This window comes from Trichechus manatus, unplaced genomic scaffold (genome assembly GCF_000243295.1).
Source record: "Trichechus manatus latirostris isolate Lorelei unplaced genomic scaffold, TriManLat1.0 scaffold00064, whole genome shotgun sequence".
In the NCBI taxonomy this organism is placed as follows: Eukaryota; Metazoa; Chordata; class Mammalia; order Sirenia; family Trichechidae; genus Trichechus; species Trichechus manatus.
In genome coordinates this window covers 14,209,772-14,236,843 of record NW_004444000.1, presented here as the reverse complement: position 1 = coordinate 14,236,843, position 27,072 = coordinate 14,209,772, and the positions used below count along the sequence as shown (strand labels likewise).

The following is a 27,072-nucleotide window of genomic DNA, read 5'->3' as shown; positions in this document are numbered from 1 at the left end:
GGCTGGCGAGATGCGGGCTTCCCTGGCTCCGGGGATCTGGTTCCTCCGCGCCTTCTCCAGGGACAGCTGGTGAGCAGGGCGTGGGACGGGGCCCGGGAGCACCCCGCCGACCGTGACCGCCCCGGGCTCAGGCCGTGCCGGGCGCAGAGGTGGAGCCCTGGGAGACTAGACCAGATGGGCTGGGCGCCCCGGCCGCGCCTCAGGGCTCTGACCGGCTCTGGCCCCGGCTTCTGCAGCGAGCGCACAGCCTGGGAGGCTGCCAACACGCTGCCTAACTCCACGCTCCACCAAACCACTCTCGTGAGGAGTGGGCTGCCTAGGAGCATCCCCGCGGCTCGCCATCCTCATCTTCAAACGCACAGCCCGGGATAGACCGCCAGAGCGCCCCACTTTCATATCACTGAGCACCCGGGGACTTGAGGCTAGGGAACCGAGGCCAGGGGGTGGTGGAAGTGCTGGGAAGTGGCCATTGGAGTTGTAGGGCGCCTTTTTGGGTGCCTTTAGTCCGTGGGTAACAAGAGGCTAGAACCCAGTGGTCCTGGGAGCTTGCCTTGAGGGGTTCCAGGCCCTGAGAGACGTTCCTGGGAAGAGCAAACCCCTAGCATCAGCTCCTCTGCAAGTTCACCCCAGCAGTGGGTGGGCCGCCTTCACAGCTGCTGTCCTCCGGACTGGGTAGACAGACCTCTGCATGGGGCTGCGTGGTGGGGCGGGGGGCTGGAGCCGTTTGCTTACTCCGCAGTGTTTTTTTTTTTTGGTTGGGGAGATTGGAAGGTGGTTTCTTTGTTTTCACTTAGTTTCTTTGATATCATAACTGTATCTTTTCTCTTACACGGGAAATCTTACTTCCTTACATCACGAATTTAACAAGCTTACACATTTGCTTTCCCATACAGTATAGAGAAAATAACTTCAAAATAGCACTCTTCTTATTGCTCAAACAGTAAAATTGCTGAGTGAAGGTCAGAATTTCACTGGAGTTCTCTGTGTTCTTGGACGTCATTCCACTAAAGATGTACGGTGAACAGACTGTATTCTAAAGTCCTTTTGAAGACAGTCTTTCTCTGAGGGGCCGTAGGACCAGCTGATATAAGGTCGGGCTTACTTATTTCTGTTTCATTGCGAAGTTTTCAAATTGATTGTTTCAGTTTGTTTTTTACGGTTCTAAATTTATTTTTAGAAAATAGTTAATAAATTTACGATTCAAAACTCACACTGATATTTAAAAAAAAAAATCTTATAGAGAGATCTTGGTTCCGTGCACAGTGTATTTAAATATTGTGTTAGTTACCATCGCTTACCAATTATAAACTGTAGCATCAATAGCCGGATTCCTGGCTTCTAGCCGGAGGGGGAAGCAAAAACAACAAATAAAACAGATTGTAGAGCAATACTAGGCTGAAATTCCCAAATTAAACTCATAGTTGAGAAAAGCCCTCTTAAGTGGGGCAGGTGCTTTTAAGGTGACCGACTTAAGGTTTTAAAACTGGAAATCCTGTGTCTGACTTCCTCAGCCCTGGGCAAACTGGGAGGGCTGGTCACCTGGGTGCTTTTCATTTAGGGATGTTCTCACTGGTCAGTCACCGCCCTCATCATATCCAGCCTTCTTCACTCGTTTCCTTGGTCCCTTCTGCGTTTGGGACTGTTAAAAGATATTTTCCTGAAAAAGTGCCAGTCATGACTTTCCTACAGATATAAAAATGAGCTTATGTTAAAGATTTTATTGTAATCATAATGAGGGAGCCAGCAGATTAAGTTGTAACTTGTTGAGAAGAAAATCCAAAGATCATACCCATTTACAGATCAGGAATATAGAGGTTGGGAAAGAAGACTATTAAACTTCTTTGGGTGCAGAGAGTATTTTACTTGACTTATCAGTTACTTACCATTTCAAAGAGTTTGGAAATAGCCCAAAGACAGTGAAAGTCTTGAATCAGATAACCTGGCAGGGTGTCCTCTGCACAATGCATAGTTTTCCATTGAAACACAAATTTTTTTTTTTTCCCATAACCCATTGCTTATGAATCACCCCATAGGGTGTCCAAGGAGAGGCTGGTGGATTCGAACCCCCGACCTTTTGGGTAGCAGCCATTGTGCCACCAGAGCTGTTCCCCATTTTGATCAGAAATAATCTCAAAAAAAGATTACTCTTGATCACGATATAAATCTGGGTTTCATGAGGTCTGATCTGATTACATACTTAGGTGCAGCGAGAGTGTTAATTTACGATACAGGCCTTCTTGTGTTTGCTTTCCTGCAAGTTTTCATAAGGAATCTCAGATTGGAATTTAAAAACCCTTTTACTCTTTACTATCCTGAAGGTAGGAGCCAGCCAAGAAACCATCTTCACCAGGTCTCACCTGCAGCGCCTGAAAATGTGGGGGAATGCCTCCCTTCGCAAGGTCTCCAAAGTACCCTGAGGCTCTCCGGCCCGCCAGGGAGCGAACTTCCATACTTGCCTACAAGGCTGGGAAACCAGTAAGCTGGTTCTCCTGGGAGAGATTTATTAGTGTTGACTCCTTGAGTCAACTTTAGTTCTTTAAAAGGGGCTGGGAGCCCTGGTGGCACAGTGGTTAAGAGCTTGGCTGCTAACCAAAAGGTCGGCAGTTTGAATCTACCAGCTGCTCCTTGGAAACCCGATGGGGCAGTTAGTTCTATTATGTCCTGTAGGGTCATTATGGGTCGGAATCGACTCGATGGCAACAGGTAAATCATAGCTGATTAAATGACCATCATTGTCGAATATGATACTCCAGGCAAAGCCTTGGTTACATAACCAGTTTTTTCCAATGGTGTCCTGGTAAGAAAGAGGACAGGTTCTTACTGAGCCTCTGCAGACAACCATATTGTCATCAGAAGTCAGAAGGCACAATAAGAGTTTCTCAATTGGGAGGGCGGGGTCAGGCAGGGAGACTAAGTTATCATTTACAGATGGATGTTTCATTTCAGTTTTAAAAGCAGAGTCTACTAAATTCTTATGGATTATAGCTAATTTAAGAAAGAGAAAGTAGAACATTTTAGCAACATCAACAATATTGCAAACATAGATGACAATCATCCCTCATCAGTTCATTCGGTCCTATGTGATTAATTCTTGTTCCGTTCCATCTTGGGTTAGCAGTCTTACAAACCTGTCTGCTTCTTGACTAAAGAGTTCTGGAACTCCAGAACTTTCCCTTAAAGTGGTCTCAGTGATGCCATCAGAATCCTGTACCCACGAGTCAGCGCCTGGTACGGTGTTTCTCTGAGATGGTCCATGGCTGTTAAAGAACTCTGGCCTGTAGCTGGTTACAGAGCCTTTAGGGAAGCATCAGAGTAAAATAAAACCCACATGTCAGTGGAGAGACTTAAAAAAAGGTGCCGCTGAACTTATTTTAAAAATAAGTTAGAAATAAAATAATTTTCAAAAGTGAAAGACGTGATGAGAATTCTTAACAAGAATGGCGCAAATCGCTAAGCGCTCAATTACAAACTGAAAGGTTGCTGGTTTGAACCCACTCAGAGACACCTCGGAAGAAAGGCCTGGCAGTCTGCTTCTGAAATATAGCAGCCTTGAAAACCCGATGAAGCACAGTTCTACTCTGCGCATATGGGTCGCTGTGAGCCAGAGTCGACTCACCGGCAAGGGTTTTTTAAATTTTTATTTTTTGTGGTGTGTAAAACAAGATGAAGCCAATCCAAAAAAAGTTCTAGGTAAGGTGTCTAAAATCGTAAGGCTGTTTTCAAAGAAGACAGTGACCATTACACCTGATCTATAAAAATAGGTGAACATAATTTCTAGAGGAAAAAATCTTGAGATATAACATATAATAATCCTGAGAAATAATTTATATAATATATGAAAAATATACCAAGAATATCAAGTAAAGAGATGCAGAATAGATCCTAACCATCTGTGTTTTATTTATTTTATCGTTGTAGTTTAAGTGAAAGTTTACATTTCAAGTTACCGCCTGTGTTTTAATAAAACTCCATGAGAAAGTCTGATGTGTAGCCCCGTTTTGAAAGTGATTGGCCCAGAAGATGCTAGATTCAAATTAAATAAATGTTGCAGCCTTGGTAACATTTTAAGTCATAACTGAAATCATGACTAGTAACACTGTACGCTTGTGATCAGCATTTACCAGGATGCTGATAAGTAGAAACATGTGGGCAGAGAGAGCATTGAGAAATCTGTCAGAATTTCTCATACTGTGTATAATTGCTGAAGTATTTATATAAATAACATTTTCCCTTTGTGAACTTAACCTAGGGAAGGCTGGGCATCTCTTCCGACGTGAGAATTAATCCCATTCAAGTCATCCGTAGTAACATCAAATAAACCTAATAATTTCTAACACCTCCCTTTTTATAAGATGAAAGGGGCCCTCTGGGACACCTCAAAGATAGTTTTAGGTACAAAAGGTATCTTGAAAGTTTTATTTTGTTTTGCATTTAGGATTTGGTTCAGATAAGGCACAAATCAAAAGTTGTCAGGGGACAATTTAAGATTGGATTGTGGGTGCCTGAAACACAGTACTTGTCTATCTATTTGAAAATGACAAGAAAACATTTACAAATAAACATAGAAGGTGACATTGTAAAGAACGTTAGCTCTTTGCTAAGTGAGGAACCTTAGTAATCAAGAATAATAAAGTTTAAAAAGCATAGAAGATTATTTTGGTAAGACACGGAATCATTGCTATCTGGGACGATTACACAGTGCTAAAAGAATAACCTTTTACAACCTCTTCTTAAGAGCAGACCAATGACCAATATTCCAAGAAAAATTTGTCATTTTAACAGCAAGTAAACCAAAGTCTAGTTTTGTGTAAATATGATATTTAATACTAACAGAACCACAACATCTTTATTAAATAATATGAACACACCCATCAAAATTGAGCCAGCTTTGGCAAAATTTTAACATACTTAATTGCTTCTTTTCAGACTCATTATTTGCAGGTACTATAATCCAAGATAAATAAAATTCTCTTTCCACAAACATACAAATTTATCCATTCAGGTTTTTGAAAATTTTTCTTTAATTTATTCTTTATTGCGAAAATATTTACAACACATTTAAGCATTTGCCAATTCAACGTTTTTCACGTGTATAATTCACTGAGACCAATTGCATCAATAATGTTGTACAACCATCACCTGTGTCCATTCGGGTCTGTCCTTCACTGTTTTCTTTCTCATTCTGGAACAACCAGTCATTTTAATTTAGAATGAAGATATTCTCTTTTTTTTCCTTAATAAACAAAAACGCATCTCATTACCTTGTATACAAAGTTGTACCTCTCTGCCACTTTTGTTCTTGGTAGAGTCTCATTCATGTATGTGAATTATAACCTTTAATCAAAGTATATTTCACAGAGAAAGTGGGAGAGGAGTAGATAATTGTAAGGCATCTGTCACACACCAGCATTTTGGAAGAGCTCATGAATACTAACACAATTTCTACAGCCAAACACGCCACACACACACTTCTGAAAGTGTAAACTCAGCTGTTGTGTTCTCCAACATCTCTCAGATTTCAGACAGACCTGGATTCAAATCCTTCCCCCGCTGTGTGTCTTGAGTAGTTGACTTCTCGGAGCCTCCGTTTCCTCATCAGTATGTCAGATGGGTTCTTGAGAATTAGATGTGATGTAGTCGTGTGCCATGGAGTTGCTTCTGGCTCATAGTGACCCTATAGGACAGGGTAGAACTGCCTCATAGGGTTTCCTAGGCTGTCATGTTTATGGGAGCAGATCACTAGGTCTTTTCTCCCACTGAGCGGCTGCTGGGTTCAAACCACCGACCTTTCAGTTAGCAGTTGGACTAGCAGCCGAGTGCTTAACCACTCTGCCACCAGGGCTTCTTAAATGTAATATAGATGTGAAAATTCTTGACCTCCAGTGGCTGATGGCGGGTACTCAATAAGTGTTTTAGTTCCTTCCTGAGGAGTATAGCTTTGGACTCCTATCAAACATTAAATGCCAATGTAGTTCATTACTGGAGGCACTTTCTTATGTTGAACTCTGAGACGTGGTCCTACCTGCTTAGAACAAAGGTCCAACCTGGAGAGAAGGTGTGTACACTGAAGTCAACAGTTTTAGAAACCAAAAACCAGTACCAGTTGTCATTGAGTCAATTTCTGACTCATGGCCCCCGCCGTGTGTGTCAGACTAGGACTGTGTTCCACGGGGTTTTCAATGGCTGATGTTTCAGAAGTAGTTCGCCAGGCCTTTCTTCCAAAGCACCTTCTGGGTAGATTTGAACCCTAATTTTATGGTTAGTAGCCAGGTGCTTAACCATTTGCACCACGTATGTGCTGACTCTGAAGGAGGTGACGGTTTGTAGGTACCGTGTCATTTAGGGGACTAACTAGGGGGTTATAGAACTCAGTGAGCTGATTTGGAAGAAAGCTGCCTTCTGTACGTCTAGCATGAAAAATGTTCGCAGTTATATGTGTGAATTGCTTGACATACAATAAGCACGCAGTAAGTGGTAGCTATTAGTATCGTTATTGATGCTGATATTAAGGATCGATGGTAACCCGATTCACCTTTACTGTGCTACACAAATTATAGGCGGAGTCGGGGTGGAAATAGGAGGAAGACCCACCGTCTGAAATAAAACTAGAAATGAATCCTCTGTCCAACTTGCTGTGTTCATGTGTCCCAAGGAGGGCATTTAAGCAGAAGTGAAGCAAACAGTCCTAGCTAGGCCTTCCTAGCGTAGAAGCTGTGGGGTGGCTTGGCCCTGGGTCTTGGACGCCTCATCTGTAAACTGAAGGTAATGATGCCTACTTCAGAGAATTGTTAGGAGGACAAAGTAACATATGATGTGTAAAGTACTTAGAACAATACCAGGCTCCTATTAAGCACTGAGTGAACTTGGTTATTATTATTCTATCTGCTTTTCCTGATACTTGGTCCCAGGCGGTGTTTATGTGCCGTTCTTATAGGGTGCAAGGTTTCCCCATCAAGATATGGGTATAATGAGGTGCAGAGAAACAATGTAACTAGTCAAGCATCTCATAGCTACTAAATAACTGAGAGGAACTTGAACCCAGGTTAGTGGGACTCCTAAGCCCCCAGTCTCTACACTGTCCTGATACAGGCAGTCCCTGGGTTACGAATGTTCGACTTATGTACAACCTGTAGTTATGAACCAACCACCATAAAGCCTATTATATTTAACATTTGAGGTCATAGAATGGTTGGTATTGACAAATGGGTACTACTTTGCAACGTGTGCATCAAAACATTATTATTACTGTATTATTATGTTAAAGATGTTTTAGTGTATCTGGAAGTGTTTCTTTAATGTTTTTTTGTGCATAGAAAGGCGCACTATATAGCAAGACAAACATCTGACTAACTGACGTTGGCTATGAACCGTAGCTAACTGTTCTGATTTACGTACAAATTCGACTTAGAGACAGCCTTGGAATGAAGCTCCGAATGGTGTGGAGAAAGATCAGGTGCTCGTTTGGCTTTAGACAAATCACTTAATCTCCCTAAGGCTCAATTTCCTTATCTAATAAGCAGGAGTAGCAGTTGCACCTACGTCTCGGGGTTTTGGTGAAGTTAGCTGAGAAAACATTGAAAGCACCTAGCCTAGCGGACAGTCGGTGCTTGGTAGTTGCTGGGGCTTTTGAATTTCTGTGAGGGGTGGGGGGAGAAGGTTGCCGGTGACTTGGTCCTGGAGGGACTCGAAAGGTCTCGGAGCCACACGGAGTGGAGGAGGAGGTGAGGCTGGCGGTTCAGGATTGGCGACCTGCAGCCCGGGGCAGGCGCACAGGGTATCGCGGAGCAGCCCCTGCGGATGAGGCCGGGAAGCAGGTGGCGCCAGGTGTGCAGAGGCATCTTCGTCCAAGCGGACCTGCCGACTCCGCGGTCTCCGAGGAGTTTCTGCCCAGGCAGATATTGGAGCGCGTGGGTTCCGTCGGACGCTGCGTGTCCGGGTGGGGAGGCGGCTTGTCCATGGCCTTTCGGAGCCGCGGAGCTCCTGGAGGTTCCCGAGCCCCGGCGGCCGGGTCCCTGCCCTCTGTGCGTGGGCGGATGTGGGGCAGCTGGAGGGAGGACGGTGGCGCTGCGGGGCCCGGCCGGGACCTGGAGGGGAGCTGTGCGAGGGAGGGAGGGAGCTGGAAGACGGGGTGCCGGAGAGCCAGAGGCCTGACTCCCAGCTTGCCTCGCTTTGTTTTTCCCCACGCCCTAATCTTCCTTGTGAGCTGGAAAAGGCCGAGGCTGGCTGATGGGCGCAGCTGGGATGAGCGCTCTGCCCTCTGGAGGCTCCCAGGGCCAGAGCTGCAGCCCGCCCTACAGACATCCAGAAGCATGCCCAGAACCTGCGGTGTGCCATGTACGCTCACTTCCCATATGCCTCATTTCATCCTCTAAGCGTCCTGTGGGGCAGGAGCTTAGTATCCTGCTTTAAAGATCTCACTGAGGCTTAGAGAGGTTAAGCGACTTGCCCTAGGTCACGGTAAGTAGCAGAACCAGAACTGAAAACTTTTGGTCTAAGCTGAATGTTCTTTTCCCTCTTCTGCGGTTGTGTCATACCAGGTACCCTAAGCAGCTTTCTCTTCTCTCATTTTCCGGGTTACTGCCAAGAAGTGCTTGGTAAGGGCAGAGAAGAGGCTGCTTGAAATGCACGGTGGTGGTTAACCGCTGCTCTGGGAAGGGGCAAGGGATCCTGGAGGAGAAGCCAGAGTCAGCCCTACAGGCCCCTTGGGGCTGGCGCAGGCGCTTGAGACGGGCAGCTTCCCCAGCCCCCACCCTCTCGTGATTGAATTCCCCAGCTGCACCCTTCCTCTTGCACCCTGCTGGTTCCTCTTCCTTCCTTACACAGCTAGCTGGGCTGCCTGAGTCAGGCCCCAGGCCCTGGTCTGGAAGGCAGCAAGGGTTTGGGGATGGTCCGTGTGGTTGGCCAAGACCTGGTTTCTCGCGGTCAGACTGTACCTACTGAGCAACAAGGTCCGTGCTGAGCGGTCACAGAGCAACCACAGACTAGAGGGCAGACACCAGGGGTGGAGGCCTTGAGGCTCCTGACTCTCCATTTGATTATCCCATGGTGTGTGTGCGTGTGCATGTGTGTGTGTGTGTGTGTGCGCGTGTGCGTGCGTGTGTGTGTCTGCGTGTGTGTCTGTGTGTGTGCATGCGTCTGTGTGTGTGTGTGTGTCTGTGTGTGTGTGTGCGTCTGTCTGTGTGTGTGTGTCTGTGTATGTGTCTGTCTGTGTGTGTCTGTGTGTCTGTGTGTGTGCATGTGCGTGTGTCTGTGTGCATGTCTGTGTGCGTGTCTGTGTGCATGTCTGTGTGTGTCTGTGTGTCTGTGTCTGTGCGTGTGTGTCTGTGTGTGTCTGTGTGTGTCTGTGCGCGTGTGTCTGTGTGCATGTCTGTGTGTGCGTGTGTGTGTCTGTGTGTCTGTGTGTATGTGTGTCTGTGTGTGTCTGTGTCTGTGTGTGCACGCGCGTGCGTCTGTATGTGTGTCTGTGTATGTGTGTCTGTGTGTCTCTGTGTGTCTCTGTGTGTGTGTGTGTGTGTGTGTGTGTGTGTGTGTGTGTGTGTGTGCTGGGCAGAGGGGGAAGTGCTACTGCTCTCCTATTGGCCTGGGGCTCATGCTTTGGCCTCTGGATCCTTCCTGCTCAGGAGAAGTAGTGGGTGGAGGAGGGTGATGGGTGAGGGGTGCAGGCTGCCTGGGCTGGGGCCGGGCCTCCACAGAATCCTGAAGGGAAGGCCGCCATCTTACATACTCCCTGGGCAAGGCCATCATCAGCTGATTCCATCTGTGCTGTTTAAATAGCCTTTCTTCAGAGGAGGGATCGAGTCAATACCTGTCTACTACCTCTTCCAAACCCTGCCGACTCTCACGCTCTCTTCCAAAGTTATTCCCATCACTTCAATGAAATCTTATGCTCTCTTTTCAGAGCAAAACTATCCATCACATATATTTTCTCTTTCCTAAACAAAGATCATCATCTTAGCCACTAATTTCTTCTGGAAAGTCCTGGGTTCCTTGTGGCTATTAGCCAATGGGTCCCTTCTCTGTGAAGGATCTTGGGCCCAAGCCCTAAGTCACCTTTATGAGCTGGCTCCAGAGTCCCAGCTGGAGGAGAGGAGGCTCTGTGAGTGGGCTTTAGAGTCCCAGCTGGAGGAGAGGCGGCTCTGTGAGCAGCTCCAGAGTCCCAGCTGGAGGAGAGACAACAAGTGGAGTCCCTACCCCAAGGGAGCTTTGTGCCCTCAGCCCTCAGAGGCCCTCCCAGACTGGGCCTGTCCCTTTCCGTCTTGTGCACTGATGGACTGGCTGAGGCCTCTGCCCCTGTGGTATCTGTTCCCCCCAGCCTTTCCCTGCCAAGAAGTCTTCCAGTGGCAGTAGAGGATTTGGCAGGGGGTGGAGGTGGTGGCACTGTCACCATTGGCCCCAGCCTGGCTCTTATTATGCCCAGCCCTCTATCCTTTTCAGATCTGCTGAGTCCTGGAAGACACACATTCAAGGAAAGGCCACCAAGTCCTCTTGCCAAGGCCACCTGTGAGCACAACCAGCCAGCGTGCCACATGTCCGCCTGAGCAGCCCTAGACATCTACTAGCAGCCGCTGGTTGTGGCAGGGGATAGCGTGATGTGGTCAGTGAGGGAGCTCAAGTCCCCTCAGGCTTTCCCTGGGGTCGGGACCGTCAGCAGTGTGGCTGCAAAGCAAGGAAGGAGGATGCAGGGGGGTGGGCACTGGCTTGGTGCAGTGCAGACTGAGGAGGCCACCAGCGAAGGGGGACCCTTGTTCCACCCTCCCCTAAGGTCACTGTCCCTCTGCTGTGCTGTTTCTCTATGGCCTTTCGTTGTTGTAAACCAAGCCCTAACCAAACGTGTTGGCACTGAGTCGATTCCAACTCATAGCGACCCTATGAGACAGAGTGGGACCGTCTATCATAGGTTTCCAGGGAATGCCTGGTGGATCCTACCTGCCTGCCTTTTGGTTAGCAGCCGAGCTCTTAACCACTGTGCCACCAGGGCTCCTTTGTTATTGTAGTGGTGGCAAAAATGGGTCCTTCGGGGGTTTTGTTGGTTGATTTTTTATGTTGCTGTTTCAGGACACCCTATCCCTTGCTCCACCCCCGGAAGCCTTTCTAGTGCAAAGTCTTAACAAGGTCGATAAAACTATTATCATACTCCTTTGAAATTATACACTGGATGGGCCAACTAGTAGTTAAGAGACAGCTAGTGACCTCGCTACCTGACCTGGTTCATCAGTAACTGGTATTGGGTGGGGGCAGGTGAGACTCTAAGAAGTGCCACTTCCTGCTAACAAAGACTCAGAGGGTCGTAGGACAGCCACCCCACCTAGAACAATCTGGGGGCCTTGCCCAGCACGTTGCCCCTTGGCCCTTGGCCTGTGTGCCCAGCCTGGCCCGGGACCTGGGCTGCCATCCCGCCCTCCCGGCCTCCCTGGGGCCAGCTAGGCCAGACCCTGCTGTGCGTCTTTCCACTGGTCCCCTGCTGGGGCCTCCTGATGAAGAAGGGAAGGGCTGAGAGAAGAGAAGTGAAAGCTGTGGTCTTGCGTGCTGCTGGAGAGTCAGCTGTCATTTCTGAGGTGCTCAGCCGAGCCCAGCCCCTACCCTGACCGATGACCCTGGTCCCCTTAGAACTGTGGCACCTCGGAACAGCCGCCAAAGTAGAGTGGAACGAGCAGCGGGCCAAATCGGGGGACTGGGTTCAAGTGTGTGCTGCCAAACGAGCTGTGTGCACCCTGAGCCTCGGTTACCCAGCGTCCAGGCAGGAGGTCCCAGAGGATCCAGCCAGCACACAGCCCAGGCATCACAACTCTCGCTCTTGGTATCTTGGGTGTCAGATTTTCTCCTGGGGCCGGAAGTCGGGGCCGGAATTCAGAGCCGGGAGGAGGCCAGGCTGGAATCTCACGGGGCAGGAATCTTGCAGGTCAGGATGTCAGTGTGGACCTCTGGGACCCTCCCTGTCGGCTCTGGTGGGAGCCCCTGGGAAAACTTTAGCAGGACAGTTGCCCAGAGGCACCTGGATCCCATCCCAGGCAAGATGGGGCCCTGGTAGCCTCGGGACATCCTGTGTTCATCTAGACAGGGGCAGGGCAGTTGCGGGGGAGCAGGCTGGGCTGGCCTCCAAATCCCTACCCTCCAGGTGACCCAGGGCCAGGAGTCCCCACCCCCTGGGAATGTGCCCCCCCCGCAGAGCTGAGCTGCCCGGCCGCCTGGATCCCCTACCCCAGCTCTTCGTTCCCATCTGAAACTTGAAATGACACTGGCTGTCATTTGTAAGTGCCCACTGGGTGTCAGGAACTATGCGAGACCTATGACAGTGTCGTCTCAGTGACCTGTCAATAGCCCTGTAGAAAGGTGACCACCTCAGGGAAGTGTGGTTGGAGCTCCCTACTGGGAGGACAAAGGCCTGGGGCTCCGAGGGGCAGCCTTGCGGTGCTGGGGAGCGGGGCCGGAGGAGACGGGTTGCTGGTAGCCAGGCCGTACCTCCTGGCCTGTCGTGAGCTCTGCCCAGCTCCCGAGAGCACTCAGTGTGTCTGCTGAATTGCAGCCGAGCTTTCCAGGCACCGTTAGGGCTCTGTAGCAGCAAGGACCGCACTGCCGGGCCTGTCGTGAGGGAACAGTCACAAGCAGGCGCCTCCGTGGGGCTACAGCCCCCTGGGATCTTTTGTTCCCAGAGAGGATCTGATTTGTCTCCATATTCTGTGGCCACACAGGCAGGCAAGGGCCCTGGGTTGTCCATGTGGTTGGCCAGGGTCGGCTCAGCTGAGCCCTGGCGCTGCGACGGGGTGCGCGACCAGGGACCAGGATGAGGCTGCCACTGTGTTCGCCTGTCTGGTGGCGTGGATGGGCTTGGTGCTCTCCTCTATTTGCAACTGATGAGCAAACCGGAGCCAAGAAAGACTTAGGGGTTTGCTTTAGCTCACACCAGAAATTAGCCAGAGAACTCTTTTTTCCAACCAGCCTTTTCCGCTGGACCAGGCAGCATCCTGGGCAGGGCGTCAGGGGTGGTGTAATCTGTGGGGCTGCGGTTTTTTTCTGTCTACTGGGTACTGTCTCCAAATTCTCTCAGGGAATTTACCCCAGATTCTAAAGTCCTTGAACTAGGAGTGTGGAGCCATGTGCCCGTTGGTAGGACCCAGAAAACATGGCTGCCCCCAAGCTTGCTGATGCTGGTCACCGTGGCAGGCACTTGGAGTAACCCCACCTTCCCTGTTGAACTCAAGTCCCCAGAAGACCTCCGAAAGCCACCCATACAGCTTCTGGAACTGGTAGCCAGAGGCCAGGGTGTATGGGTTGGAACTTCATTCTTAATGAAGTGGAGAGCCGCTGACAAATTTTAAGCCAGGTAGTGGAGGGGGTGCCATGTGTGACTTCATTCTCGTGATAAAATAAACGGGGGGCAGCAGAGAGAATGGAGACAGAAAACCCAGGTAGGAAGCGGCTCCTCATCTCCAGGGGTGAAGTGAGAAGGGGCCTAAATTCAGCCTCATCCAGGCTTTGCTGGAATGTCCCTTTATTTCACAAGAGGAGCCTTGGCAGTGGATTCTGAGAGAGGGAAGAGTGAGAATCTCGTGTCCTGCCCCTTAAATTCACGGAACATAGGGATGCAGGGGGCGTCAGGGGTCCTTCAGCCAAGGCTCTGGACTTTCCTACTGCCTGGCCCTTTCTCCTGGGCTGGGAGTCCATGCTGAGGTCTATTTCCCACTTGGCCTCAGGCTGCTGACTCAGCTCAGCTGATGCTCTGCTGGGGAAGCAGACAGTGACTCAGGAGGGCGTTCGAGGGCCGTTCTCAGACACTCGGGAGAAGGGGATGGGCTGGGGGGACAGTGGAAACTTTGAGTGGCAGCGGGTTGCACTGTTCTTTCCCTGTCAGGAGATGTGGGATGAGGAGGGGCACACGTGCTATGTGAGCCACAGATGGAAAGAATGATCTTTGTCCAGTGGAATGGACCCGGCAGGGACTAAGCAAGCAGGCTCGGTCAGCGGCTCTCCCTCTGTTGACTCATTTCTGACCGTGCTCCGGCCTCTGCTCGGAATGGCCAAAGCAGGTGCTATTTCTGCAGTGTTCTCAGCTTACAGGGTACAGATCTCACCCCAAAGACAGACCCTTCTCCCACTTCAGCCTTCCCCCACCCTCCTTCACCATTTCTGATATTTGTACAACGATCTAACACCTTGACCCCACCATTGTTGTCTTTCTCTTCCTCACGCACACACAGGCGCCCCTACATTCATGAAGCCAAAAAAAAGTAGGGGTGATGGAAGGTAGCGAGAGCAGGGTGAGGTACTTTCATGCAGGGTGCTGGGCCCTCTGGGGTTGGGACCAGGGAGTTAGGGCCTCTTGAATACCCTGCCTCTGGGCATATGTTTCCACCTCCCCTTGGTCTCTGCCAGAGGGGGCCTGAAGGTAAAGAGTAGCTGGTGCTGAGGTCTCCGGGCGGCTGGTGTGGGCACCAATGGGACCCTGGCCTGCCTTCCTGCTGACCCAGATGCCCACCTTTTCCTGCAGGTTCCGAGGCTTCATCCTGCTGCTCACCTTCCTCGTTTATACCTGTTACCACATGTCCAGGAAGCCCATCAGTGTCGTCAAGGTGAGGCTGGGCTGGTGGCAAGGACGGTTGCAGGAGATGCTGGGCCCGGCAGGAACACCCTCTAGTAGAACGGTCTGGAACTCAGCCATAACCATCCTCATCCCCTCACCACGGTCACTGAAATAGCTCCTCCCACCTCACAGATCCCCACGTCCAGTAGTTCTTTGCCCAGCAAGTTTTCCCTGGGTGTTGGTGGGTGTGGGTGGAATAAGAGAGAAGGGGCCCTGGGCTGTATGGATTCTGCTCATGGTCTCTGGTTGCCCTTCACCACCGGGTCTGATACGACCACTTTGCCCTGTGTTCAGTTCCTGCAGGAAGAAGTGGGGAGTCAGGGGGGTGGGCAGTGGCCCTGGTGTGGTCAGGTAGGAGGTTGCTTGCGTCTCTCAGAGCTGAAGGGCTCAGATACCATCAGGTAACTCCTGCCTTTGCATCCCGTTGCCTCTCCAGAGTCGTTTGCACCAGAACTGTTCTGACCTGATCAAGCCCATCAATGACACCCATACGATCAATGACACCACGTGGTGCAGCTGGGCTCCCTTTGGTAAGAACAGGCCAGTTGCTCTTCCCCAGCTCCCCTTTCTGACTCTCTAGGAAGGGTTGTCTAGAGCCAGGAACGGCTTCCCGCAGCCAGGCAGCCAGTGTTCTCTCTCTCCCCTCTCTTTTCAGACAAGGACAACTACAAGGAGTTACTGGGGGCGGTGGACAATGCCTTCCTTGTGGCCTATGCCATCGGCATGTTTATCAGGTAATGAGAGAGGCCAAGCCTGGGGCCGTCCCAGCGTCAGAGGGTCAGAGCTACTGCCCCTCCTTGACTAACCTGGGCCACCGGGGCGTTGGGGGTTGAGGTGAAAAAGCTGATGGCCCCCTCAGATGGAAATGAGACCAAGGCTTGTGTGTCCAGTCAGCCCGCAGCCATCTTTATCCCCGTGGCATGGGCCCTGGGCTGCTCCTCAGCTGGCACGTCCCCACTCTCAGTAGCTCTTTTTCCTGGATGCTCCTTTTGAGTTTCTTCACCCACATAGCAGTGTTGGTGAGTGTGGCTGGGATACAGTTCATGCCCGGCTGGGATCCCTTGAGGATGATCCTAGGGGCAGAGAGAGCTAGGAGAACCTCATCCTGTCCTGTGCCCACATGGGTGCAGCGAGCATAGATTCTGCATAGCAAGCATGGTGTTCATTGCCAGGGGTCACAGATGAGTAAGTGTCTTAGTCATCTAGTGCTGCTATAACAGAAATACCACAAGTGGATGGCTTTAACAAAGAGAAATTTATTTCTTCACAGTTAGGTAGCCTGAAGGTCCAAATTCAGGGTGTCAGCTCTAGGGGAAGGCTTTTTCTCTCTGTCAGCCTTCTCATCAGTGTTCCCTCGGAGTAAGAGCTTCTTGGCACAGGGACCCCTGTCCAAAGGACGCGCTTTGCTCCTGGCACTACTGTCTTGATGGTGTGAGGTCCCCCTGTCTCACTGCTCACTTCTCTCTTTTATATCTCAAGAGATTGCCTTAGGACACAATCCAGTCTTGTAGATCAGGTCCTGCCTTACTAACACAACTCCCACCCATCCTCCCTCATTAACATCATAGAGGCAGGTTTACAGCATACAGGAGAATCACACAGTACCAGGAATCATGGCCTAGCCAAACTGATACACACATTTTTTGGGGGACATAATTCAAACCATGACAGTAAGGCAGGGTGCTGCCTCCAGAGGGTTCCTGGCCTAATGGGGTGACAGACGTGTAGATAATGGAAGCAGCATCTACAAAGCAGGGTGGTGGCTGTTTGACAGAGGTGCCTGTAGGGTGCCCTGGGAGCTCAGTCAGTCACTTAGTCCAAGCTGGGACTAGGGAGAAGGGACTAGCTAGTGAAATGATAATGGAGGAAATGATACTTGAGTTGAGAAGCAGAATCAGCCTTGGCAGCAGCAGATGACAAGCCAGGCAAAAGGAGTAGAACAGAGTTATGCAAATGTACAGCAGTGTGATCTCTGGGAAGAGCTATTACAGGTTCTCCAGAGTGCAAAATTTGAGGGAGGTCATGGCAGAAGATGGGCCTGAAGACCGAGGTTGTTTACAGACGGTCTCGTGTGCCGGGCTGTGGGTAGGGGGAGCTATCCAAGGGTTTGATGCAGAGGTATCCTGTTCCAATTCACGTTTAAGGTGGATGACCCTGAGGGTGAAGTTGAAGATAGATTTGAGGAGGGCAGGACTGGAGGCCTGTCATACTAAGGAACAGCTGTGGCACTAGCCCGGTGAGCTTCAAAGAGAGCTTGAGTTAGAACAGCAGTGGTAGAGATGGAAGAGAGCCGGCACACTGGAAGAATGTTTAGGAAGTAGAATGGATGGGTCTTGGAGGGAGAAGGAGGAGGCTGAGGTAGCTGTCTGGTTCCAGCTGGAGTGGTTGGTGGATGGCAATGCCATAGACTCAGATAAAGGACTCAGGGAGGCGGGCTGGGTGGGGGAAGGAAGAAGAGGAACTCAAGGTTGAAGTGTGGAATTTATAATGTTTTGGGGGCATCCAAGTAAGGATTCCCAGAAGGCTTTTGGATATGGTCCTGAAGCTCTGGGGAGAGATGAGGATTAAAGACCTAAAGTTGCAGGTATTTAATGTATCCGGGGAGAAAAGAACCCAGTTACCACTGAGTCAATTCGGCTCATGGCTCATGGCCTGTGTGTCAGAGTAGAACGGTGGTCCATAGGGTTTTCAATGGTTGATTTTTCTGAGGTCGATCACTAGGCTTTCCTTCTGAATTGAATATGTAGTGGTAGTTAAAATCATGAAAGTGATCAAATAGGCTTACCCAGAGGGTGGTGAGAAGGGATGGTTAGCATAGGACGAGACACTAGGCATCAGTGATGACGTGGAGGCCAGGGGAGAGAGCATTTCAAGGAGAGAGGCCAGTAGCGTCAAATGAAGCGGAGACATCTGGGAAGTGGGGGACCGAGGTTGTCCATGAGATGTGGCCACACAGAGGCCACTCGTGGTCACCTTGGCCAGCCAAGCTCTGTGCTGTGTGGTGGAGGAAGAACCAACATGGCAGAGAGGTAAGGAGTGGAGATAGCAGAGATTAATGGCAAATCCACATCTCTCTGCAGTGGGATTTTTGGGGAGCGGCTCCCCATCCGTTATTACCTGTCGGCCGGAATGCTGCTCAGTGGCCTTTTCACCGCCCTCTTTGGCATGGGCTATTTCTGGAACGTCCACATGCTCTGGTACTTTGTGCTCATCCAGGTATGGTCTTGTCTTCCCTCTGGCTTAGAGACTGTCAGTACTACTCCCCTGCCCCAGGTCATAGCAGATTTGGGACTTGAGCTCTTGGTTCCCAGTCCAGAGTGCCTTCTGTCACTTCCCAATCCTGGCATTCATGCGTTCACTCAGCAAGTCTGAACTGGGCCCCACCCCAAGGTCACTTTAGCTGATGAGAGGCTTGCTGTCTGCTCTCAAGGATGTTGGGCTGGAGAAATCAGCTCGTGACATTGGGGTGTGTGTGTACCTGCGTGTGAGGTAGGGGTGAGGTGTGTAGTGTGGGGTGTGGCGGGCCCCTCGACACGGGTATCTAACCTCCACAGCCCAGCAGGGGTCAGAGCAGGGAGCTGGTGGCGTGGCCCAAGCCGGCGCCCATCCCACCTCCTTTCTGCTGGTAGATCTGTAATGGACTCGTCCAGACCACAGGCTGGCCCTCCGTGGTGACCTGCGTGGGCAACTGGTTTGGGAAGGGAAGGTGAGTGTGAAATGGGAGGAGGAGTGGGAAGCCCAGGAGGGCTGGGGCTAGTCAGGAGGTGACCCCCGGCCCCCAGTATAACGTAGGTGAAACACTAGAAAGCTGCCTCCATCTTGCTGGTTCTCACGTGCCCAGTCTTGGTGCCATTTTAGGGTTAAAAAGTTGGGCTCATTTTCTCAGTGTCGGGTTTTCCTCTAGGCAACCGTCCTTATCCTTTGTCCTCACAACAGAGGAATTGTCATTTTGAATGAAGACAAAAATGAAACCCGTAAAAAAAAAATTTGTTTTTTCTTTTCCTTAAACTGGCTTTTGTGCAAAAATGTCACTTTGGAGTAGGGTTGCCCAGCCTCGGCACCACTGACATGTTGGGCCAGATGATTCTTCATGGTGTTGCAGGATATTTAGCAGCATCTCTAGCATCTACCCACGAGACGGCAGTGGCATCCCCCAGTGTGACAATCAAAAATGTCCCCAGATGTGGCCACATGTCCCCTGGGGGAGAGCACAGGCCCGAGGCGAGGACCACGGCCTTAGAGTAAGAGCCGTGGACAGAAGAGGAAAGGGGAAGGGGTGTCCCTTGCCCCCGAGTGTAGTGAGTGCCTCCATTGGGAGGCTTGTGTGCTGCCTGCTGGGAGGGGGCGAGGACCGGAGCGGCGGAAGCAGGACCCCAAGCCTTGCTGTAGCTGTTGACACCAGCCAAGCGTCTCTGCTCACCGACGTGGCTGACACACTTTGGGGCTTTACGAGTCGCAGGCTTTGGTGCGTGAGAAGCTGCAGGCAGCCAGCCCTTCCAGCTTGGCTGAGGCAGTTGCTGTGAACTGCGTTCCCTCCTCTGACGTTTCTCTCTTCTCCCGTCTCCTTCCCTTCTTCCCCTCCAGGCGGGGGCTCATCATGGGCATCTGGAATTCCCACACATCTGTGGGCAACATCGTGGGCTCCCTGCTTGCCGGCATCTGGGTGAACGAGCAGTGGGGCCTGTCCTTTGTCGTGCCTGGTGTCATTACCGCGGCCATGGGTGCCTTCACCTTCCTCTTCCTCGTAGAATGTGAGTGCAGATGCGCTTCCTGGGCCCCTCCCTCCCCGCAGACCCTGGAGCTGAGCCTCCCAGGGCCTCTCCCTGGCTTCTGGGTGGAGAGATCACAGTCATGGAGCTGGAGGGCTCGCTGTGTGACTTGAACAAACCTCTTAACCTCGCTGACCCTCAGCTTTCTCATTTGTAAGATAAGAGTAATCTACCTGCTTCGTGTGATTAACGGTTAAGTGAGACAATGCAGGTAAACCTCCCGGTCCATAGGCAGTGCTCGGCAAACACTGAGTCTGAGAGGTGAGAGGCGGGGGAGGTGGGGTCCAGGGTACAGTCGTAAAGCACAGAATCTCTTACTTGGTGGACAGCTCGTCCGCATTCTCTGACAGCTGTGTGGAAGCAAGGCTAGGAATTACCCATTGTGTAGGTAGGAAAACCGAGGCCCCAGAGGCACTGCTGGTAGAACAGGTTATTAGAGAAGAGGAGAGCGTGGCCTAGAAACCTGGCTTCCTGACCCCCGTGCCTAGCTTCCTCATGCTGGGAAGTACGCCGGCCACACTGGGGGCTGGCTCTCCCGACGGGCATAGACCCAGGAAAGGGTGAGGGCCTGCTCTGCTGGGAAGCTTCTTAAAAGGTTTTCTTTCAGACCCGGAAGACGTGGACTGTGCCCCTCCTCAGCACCATGTAAGTGTGAGCCCTCCCAGCTCTCCCTTGCCCTCTTGCTCCGTCCAGAAGGGGTGGTCCCAGAGAGAGATGGGGGATTGGGAGGGAGCCCTGGCCCCACAGTCACTGCACAGGCCTAATGTTAGGTCCTTGGGTTGGCTGCCCCACAACCCGACGGGCCTGCCGGAGGTCAGCCCAGCCCAGGAGAGAGCCATGTCCCTCTTACAGCAGGAGACCCACCTCTGTCACACGGGCTGCCCCTCCAGCAGGGGGGAGGTGGTGCACAGATGTGCCCCACTGCAAGGGCTCATCCTTCTCAGAGCAGTCCGGGAGAGGATGAGGACAACCCCGAGGACCCTGCCAACGACCCCTGCTCGGACAGGGAGGGCCACCTGGACGCTGCCACCAAATGCTCCAAGGACCCGAGCGCCAAGCCTGCTGCCATCAGCTTCCTTGGGGCGCTCCGAATCCCGGTGAGAAGCGTGGGAGCGGAAGGCAGAGAGGCTCCCCCGAGTCTTCTGTTGGACAGCAGGGACGGGCAGTAGGATGATCTGTGGTTTTCAGGATTTCCTTACCGGAGGTGCCCAGGGTGGGTAGTGGTTGGGGAAGGTAGTCTAGGAAGCTTGCCTTGAAGGAGGCTTGCCTTGCATTTGAGTAGCAGATGCTTTGCTTTGATTTAGATTGGATGTGTACTGCAGGTTGCTTTGCGTGGTAGGCGATGGGCATTCCTGGGTGGTGCCGAGCCACCCTTTCCATCGGGCCCTCTGGTTTCTCCCCAGGGCGTGATAGAGTTCTCTTTGTGCCTGCTCTTTGCCAAGCTGGTCAGCTACACGTTCCTCTACTGGCTCCCCCTCTACATCTTCAACGTGGGTGAGTATAGGGAGGCAAGGAAGGGCCTTGGTGCTGCGTGGGACTCCAGTACACCGCAGGACTTCTGCGGAACCTCTCCTAGGGGCAGAGGACTTTTTTTGGTTTGTTTATTGTTGCAGTTTAAGTGAAAGTTTACATTTCAAGTTACAAAGGACATTTTTGAAATAGGAACCTAAGCCAGTAGAAATTTCGCCTTCCACGTGGGAGACTTCAGTTCCCAGCCAGTGTACCTCATGCACAGCCCCCGCCTGTCCGTCAGTGGGGGCTTGCGTGTTGCTGTGATGCGGAACAGGTTTTCAGCAGAGCTTCCAGGCTGAGACAGACTGGGAAGAAAGGCCTGGCAATCACAGTGATCCAAACCCTATGGGTCACAACGATCCAGTCCGTAACCCATCGAAGGGGTGGTGCAGTGTTTTGTTCTGCTGTGTACGGGGTCACTGTGAGTCGGGGGTGACCTGACAGCAGCTAACGACAACAGAGCCTGTGCACTCCCCCGGGCGTGAGTGGGATTGGGAACTGGGTGCTCGGTTCTGCAATCGCCCCGTCCTCTTCTCTAGCCTTTAGTCTTGTCTCCTGGTCTGGGAGAAACGCACCTGTAGGCTCTCGGCTCATAGATGGGTGGTTTTAGGATCGGGTGCTAGAAAAGGTTTGCTCTGTGAATACCTCCAGAAGCCCCTTGAGCCTTTGAGCTACCCCGCTCCCAGTAGCCCAGCTGTGACCACGGCTGTCTTCTCCCAGGGGGCTGCAGGGAGCCCCAGGGGGACTGGTTCCTGCGAGCCTGGTCCGCTGAACAGGGCTGGGTGTCCTCCCTGTGCATCTCCCCTTGGCTGCCTCCGTGCCAGCCCCAGGGTGCACGGATGAGGAGAGTTCACTCTTGTGGCTGACAGAGGATGTTTAATGTGCAGCTGGCTTGGGGCTCTGCTTTTCCAGAGGTGGGGCAGCTCTACCAAGGAGCAGCCCCCTCCCCTACCTCCAGTCCCCCAAGCCTCAGGCTTAAAGACTTCACATCCAGGGCTGTGGGAGGGACAGGCTGCGTCGCACACTGCTTGTTCTGAACAGGAAGCTGTGGCGATTAGTCATGACCACAGCTCAAGCTGTGACTTGTTCCACAGCTGTGTCTGAGGGGCCTCTCAGATAGTGGCAGAGTGCCAGGTGGGTCCTGGTCACCGGGAGTCTGTTTTGTGGCCTTGCTGCTGACTTCAGAGTATGAATCAACCTTGGGGGCTGGGCTATAATTCCAGCTTCTGGACAGTCTTTTTTTTTCTTAATCTAAAACCAAGGCCTGGAACCTGAAGTCCCTGTTTTCCTTCTCGTCTCCTTCCGTCTCTGTTCATGGGCAGAGACCTAAAATGGATGTGAAGACCTCATGGTGGTGGGGGGCTGCTGCTGGCTCAGGAGCACAGCGGGCAGAGCGGCTGGTATAGGGCTCGGGACGGGGGAGGTTAGTGGGAAAGACGGCCAGTGGGGCTGTGTTCTCAGGGGCTAGGGCCCACACTCCACAGGGAAAGGCTATTCCAGGCCAAGGTCATCCTGCAGGGAAGGAGGCAGTGCCGGATGGGGAGCCGGGCTCTGGTCCTAAGCTCCCACAGATCTCAGTGCATGACCCTGAGCCAGCTGCTTCTCCTCTGGGCCTCTCTGCTGCCCTCTGAAAGGAGGGGCGGGACTGCATTAAATGCTTTGAAGGGAGCCTTCTGGCTGTGGCAGGCCGGGATGTTGGCCCCAGCCCCAGGTCTGACTGCAGTCTGTTCTCCACAGCTCACTTTGACGCCAAGGAGGCTGGGGACCTCTCGACACTCTTCGATGTTGGTGGCATCATAGGTGAGCCTTTGTCCTGCTCTGCCGGTATCTGTGCATCCCCCTCTACTGTTGTAGGGTGCAGAAAAAAGGGATGGGCCCAACGGGGCTCACCTGGGCAGGTAGCGTCAGGGAGAAAAGGGTTTCTGGCTTTGTTCTCAATTCTGCCCTTGCCTGGCTGAGTGGCCCTAAGACAGTGGCCCTTGCGCACTGGTCTTCCCATGGGCGTGAGGGGCAGGCTGGGGAAAGAAGCTCTGCTGGATCGTGATGCCCGGGCCCCGCTGGTGCTGGACAGGGTGACGGGGCCAAGCTTGGGGTGTGCAGCGAGTGGGAGGGCTGCAGGCCCACCCGGGGTGGCAGTGTGCAAATGGGGTGTGTGTTCCAGGCGGCATCCTGGCCGGGCTCATCTCTGACTACACCAGTGGCAGGGCCACCACCTGCTGCATCATGCTCATCCTGGCTGCCCCCATGGTGCGTACACCCTTCAGGACCACGTGTGCGAGCGCGCGAGCGAGCGTGTGCCTGTGGGCCTCAGCTGTGTGCGCCCCTAGGCGTGGACACACCTCAGGGACAAGGAGAAGTGAGGGGTCAGTAGCGGGCAGGCGCCTGGGGAACAGAGCCAGACAGTTTTGGAAAGGGATGAGTGACTTTGGCTTTGGTGGAGCAGAGGGAGACCAGCTGCCAATCTCCTTGACCAGGGAAAGAATAAGTGATTGAGGTTATGCGTGAGAGAAGACGTTTGGGAAAAAGAAGAACAATAGATGACCGCATCTTAGATCCTCCATTCTTGGGACACTTGAAGACCCGAGGGGTCTGGGTATGAGAGGAAAAGGAATAACGTGGCCTCTGTGGTTGCAGACTTCTGCCACAGTCTAAGGGCGGCCCCTGGCAGAGCCCGCTGTGACAGCCTGTCCATTCCCTCCTCCCAGATGTTCCTGTACAACTACAGTGGCCAGAGCGGGATGACCAGCTCCATAGGTGAGGAGACGGCTTCAGGTTCTGTCAGGTTCTGCCAGGCCACAGGAAGGGCGCTCCTTGCCTCCACCCTTTGAGGCTCCGTGGCCCTCTGAGGTGGGGTTGGGGTCATTGGGGGAGAGGCTGGGAAGCAGAGGCTCTCCAGCCCGATGCCTGGGAATGCTCGTCTGCTCTGGGGTGGACCCGTGGTGGCCTCTCATGATAACTGGACTGTCTCTGTCCAGTCATGCTGATCATCTGTGGGGCCCTGGTCAACGGCCCATATGCACTCATCACCACCGCGGTCTCGGCTGACCTGGTGAGCTGGGCCACCTCCCGGGGTGGGGGGTGGAGGTCAGGGCTGCTGTCTTCAGGCCCGTTTTCCTGGCATCTTTTCCCCTTTCCTGCTCTTGTCCTCATTCTCTGCGGGGCAGCCTGCAGAGGTAAGATCCACAAAGTCCTTCAGCATCCACCTCTGGCCTCGTTTCCCTCTCAACCCCAAGCCCCAGTGATCCCCTTCCCACAGTCTGCCCCCGTCCAGTCCCGGTCCTGCCAGGGCTCCGCTCAGCCTCCTCCTCTCCTCCCCCCAGGGCACTCATCAGAGCCTGAAGGGCAATGCCAAGGCGCTCTCCACCGTCTCCGCCATCATTGACGGTACCGGCTCCGTAGGTCCGTGACTGGTGCGTGGCTCCTGGGAGCCGAGCCTGAGCCTGGCCTGGGATGACTCTCTCCTGTGGTCCTTGTTTGACCCATCTTGTGGTTGTGCCCCACACAGGTGCCGCCCTGGGGCCTCTGCTGGCCGGGCTCATTTCCCCCACAGGCTGGAACAATGTCTTCTACATGCTCATCTCGGCCGACATCCTGGCCTGCTTGGTAAGAGTTCTTGAGGTACCCAGATGGGTGCTGGGGGCTGGAACCCCAGAGGGCCAGAGCATTGTCATGGGGGTTCCGGGACGAGGAGAGCAGCTGCTCTTTGCTCAGAACACCTTCCCTCCCATGGGGGACGCCCTGCCAAGTGAACCTGTGTGCCCACCCCTTTCCCAGCTGCCGCTCGGTCGGTCACCTGGCATTGGGGATCGTGTGCTGGGTGCTAGGGTCTCCTTGTCCTCCCCACAGTTCCTCTGCCGGTTGGTGTACAAAGAGATCCTGGCCTGGAAGACGTCCCTGAGCAGTGGTAGAGGGTGAGTCCCCCAGATGGCTAAAGCCCCACCTCTCCCACCCTTGCTTCCTGTGGGAGTCCAATGCTCAGTGTCCCCAAGCCCATCCTGAGGCGTGCCAGCCCCGAGGGCGGGGAGCTGAGCCAGGCCCTGGGCGTGCTGTCTGCCCCCGCTTCGGCCCCACTAACCTGCATCCTCCATTGTCCCCTGTGTGTCTCCGTAGCTCTAGTATGGCCCTAACCCACCCGCGGTAATATTTTCCTCAAGTCCCCTGACTTTTGTAAGTATTTGTGTCAAGTCCACGGCTAATATCTCATTCGAATGGAGCCTGCATGCAAATCTGTCCTCTCGTGTGATTTCTCCAGCTTTCTTTTTCTTGGTGGTCACTTCTGAGGACCCTCCACCTGAGCAGAGCATGGTGCTTGGGAAGTTCCCCGAGGGGTCTGAGATGCCACAGAGGTTGGCAGCCTCCCCCCTTAGGGAGAGCGTCAGGGCTCGGTCCTCCCAGGACAGAGGAGGCAGAGGCGAGGGAAACGGTCTTCCCTCTGAACTCAGACCCTGAGGTGCACACGCCTCCTAGAGTTCAGAAACCAAGGTCATCTGCCCCCTCTGCTTGGGGTATGCAGGAAAAAGTGAATACTAATCAAAGCCTCTGAAACAAATTCTAATCAAGTGACGGTCCCCAGCCTGGTGTGCTCTCTGCTCTGGGTTCAGGGGTGGTGGGGGCGTAGAGGTGGGACGACGGCTCAGTGCTGAGGCAGGGGCTGTGTGCCGGAGCTGGTGGTTGGAAAACCCTCTTTCGGTGGCCTTTCTGGCCCTCCTTCTAAGTAGGAGCCTCTGCTAATGAGGAAGTGGCTGGAGCAGTGGACCTGGGCTTGATAGGAAATGAGAGGGTGAACCTCCTGGGGTCGTGGTGACCAACGTGCTATCTGGGAAGCACTTTCCTTTAAGGACGGCACCATCCAGGCTCGCAGGAGAGAAACTGAGAGCGGGGGGCATACGCATGCCTACCTGGCCTGCCCTGGAGAGGGGCAGGAGGTTGGAGCAGTGTGACTGTGTTCCTTCCACCCTGCTCCTCTGGGCCAGGGCTGAGGGGCCACTGGGGGGAAAAAAGAAGCAGAAAGTGGGAAAGAACAAACATTTAGGCAGCAACTAGTCTGCCTGGAATCCAGTCAGACTTAGGATAGATACGCTTGCCTTTAAGCAACCCTAAAAGGTAGATATTGTAGCTTAGAAATGAGAGAACTAAAGCTCAGAAATCATGGAATATGCTAAGACCTTTAGCTAGTCATGGCGGAACCTAAATTTGAGCCCAGGTGTGTGTGGGGTTATTTGCTGTTCCCTGTACTGCTGCCGTCCTAAGCTCGTCCTTCTCCGGGGAAAGGCCACTGAATGGGAGTCAAAGGCGAGACAAGAGAGAGCGCTGGGCTTGGCACCCAACATCCCCAGACTATCCTGACTTCTCTGCTCACTCTCACCTATAAATCGTGTCTCTGAACCTCCACATCTTTATGGGTAAAATGGGGCTACTTATCCCTAAGTCCCTGGCAGGGTTGAGCTGAGGCTGAGATGAGAAGGGATATGTGATATTGCTTTTACAGCTGCCAAGTGTCATATAAACATCATAAGGTTAATGTTGCTCTAGCTGCTGTTCCCTGTCAAGAGGGGAAAGGAGCCCCAGTTACAGAGGGCAGAGATGAAGGGCAGTTAGTAAGGACCCGGGACTCTGCCTTCCCCATCATTCCAGCTCATAACCTCAGTCTCTCTCATTTTCTCTTCTACTGTCTCCCTCCTCCCCGTGCAGGTATAGAGAAATCTGAAGCCCCTACTGGAAGAGAAGCATGGAGGACCCCCCTCAGGTCCCCAAAGTGCTCCCCATGGGAGAGAGACAACGGACACTTCTACAGATGGGTGAGGCAAAGTCTCTTGACCCGATACCAGCTAGGCTGGGCAGCGCAGCCCAGCAGCTCCTCAGAGTTTAGGAGCTTCTCCGTGGGAAGGGGGCTGCCAAGCATGAGGAAACGCAAGCTGAGAAGGCCCTGCTCTCTGGGAGCTGCCAGCAGAAGGGATGGGGCTCAGATGAGTACCATCTCCATCTTGCTCAAGCTCTTGCTTCCTCAGCTTCTAAGACGGAAGGCAGAGGTTCTGTGGGGCCAAGGACTGGAAAAGGTGGATGTCTTCTTCCCATGTTCACTTTGAACCTCTTAGAGCCAACCTGTCCCTTTAGTGACAGGCGGGTTGGAGACATCTGGCCTCCATATGTCCCTTTGTCCCTGAACCAGGCTTCTCTTTGTATTTCCCCAAGTCGGACTCTCTTCTTCAACCC

General features: G+C 52.6%; 1 protein-coding gene across 1 annotated transcript; it reads left to right on the top strand.

Annotated features, from left to right (window-relative positions):
- SLC37A2 (solute carrier family 37 member 2) lies at positions 1-27,072 on the top strand. The gene is made up of 18 exons (XM_023734087.1): positions 1-69; positions 14,486-14,567; positions 15,015-15,108; positions 15,234-15,312; positions 17,659-17,794; positions 18,208-18,284; positions 19,163-19,329; positions 19,955-19,992; positions 20,292-20,444; positions 20,751-20,841; positions 22,597-22,659; positions 23,021-23,106; positions 23,565-23,613; positions 23,835-23,908; positions 24,180-24,258; positions 24,365-24,462; positions 24,706-24,770; positions 26,551-27,072. Exons 1-18 carry the CDS (start codon positions 11-13, stop codon positions 26,564-26,566), a joined length of 1,506 nt encoding a protein of 501 aa, XP_023589855.1. The 5' UTR covers positions 1-10; the 3' UTR covers positions 26,567-27,072.

Coding starts and splice junctions, on each gene's coding strand:
- SLC37A2 (XM_023734087.1), top strand. CDS start 11: ATGCGGGCTTCCCTGGCTCCGGGGATCTGGTTCCTCCGCGCCTTCTCC. Junction 15,313..17,658: donor GCCATCGGCATGTTTATCAG/GTAATGAGAGAG, acceptor ATCTCTCTGCAG/TGGGATTTTTGGGGAGCGGC. Junction 23,107..23,564: donor TCATCCTGGCTGCCCCCATG/GTGCGTACACCC, acceptor CCCTCCTCCCAG/ATGTTCCTGTACAACTACAG.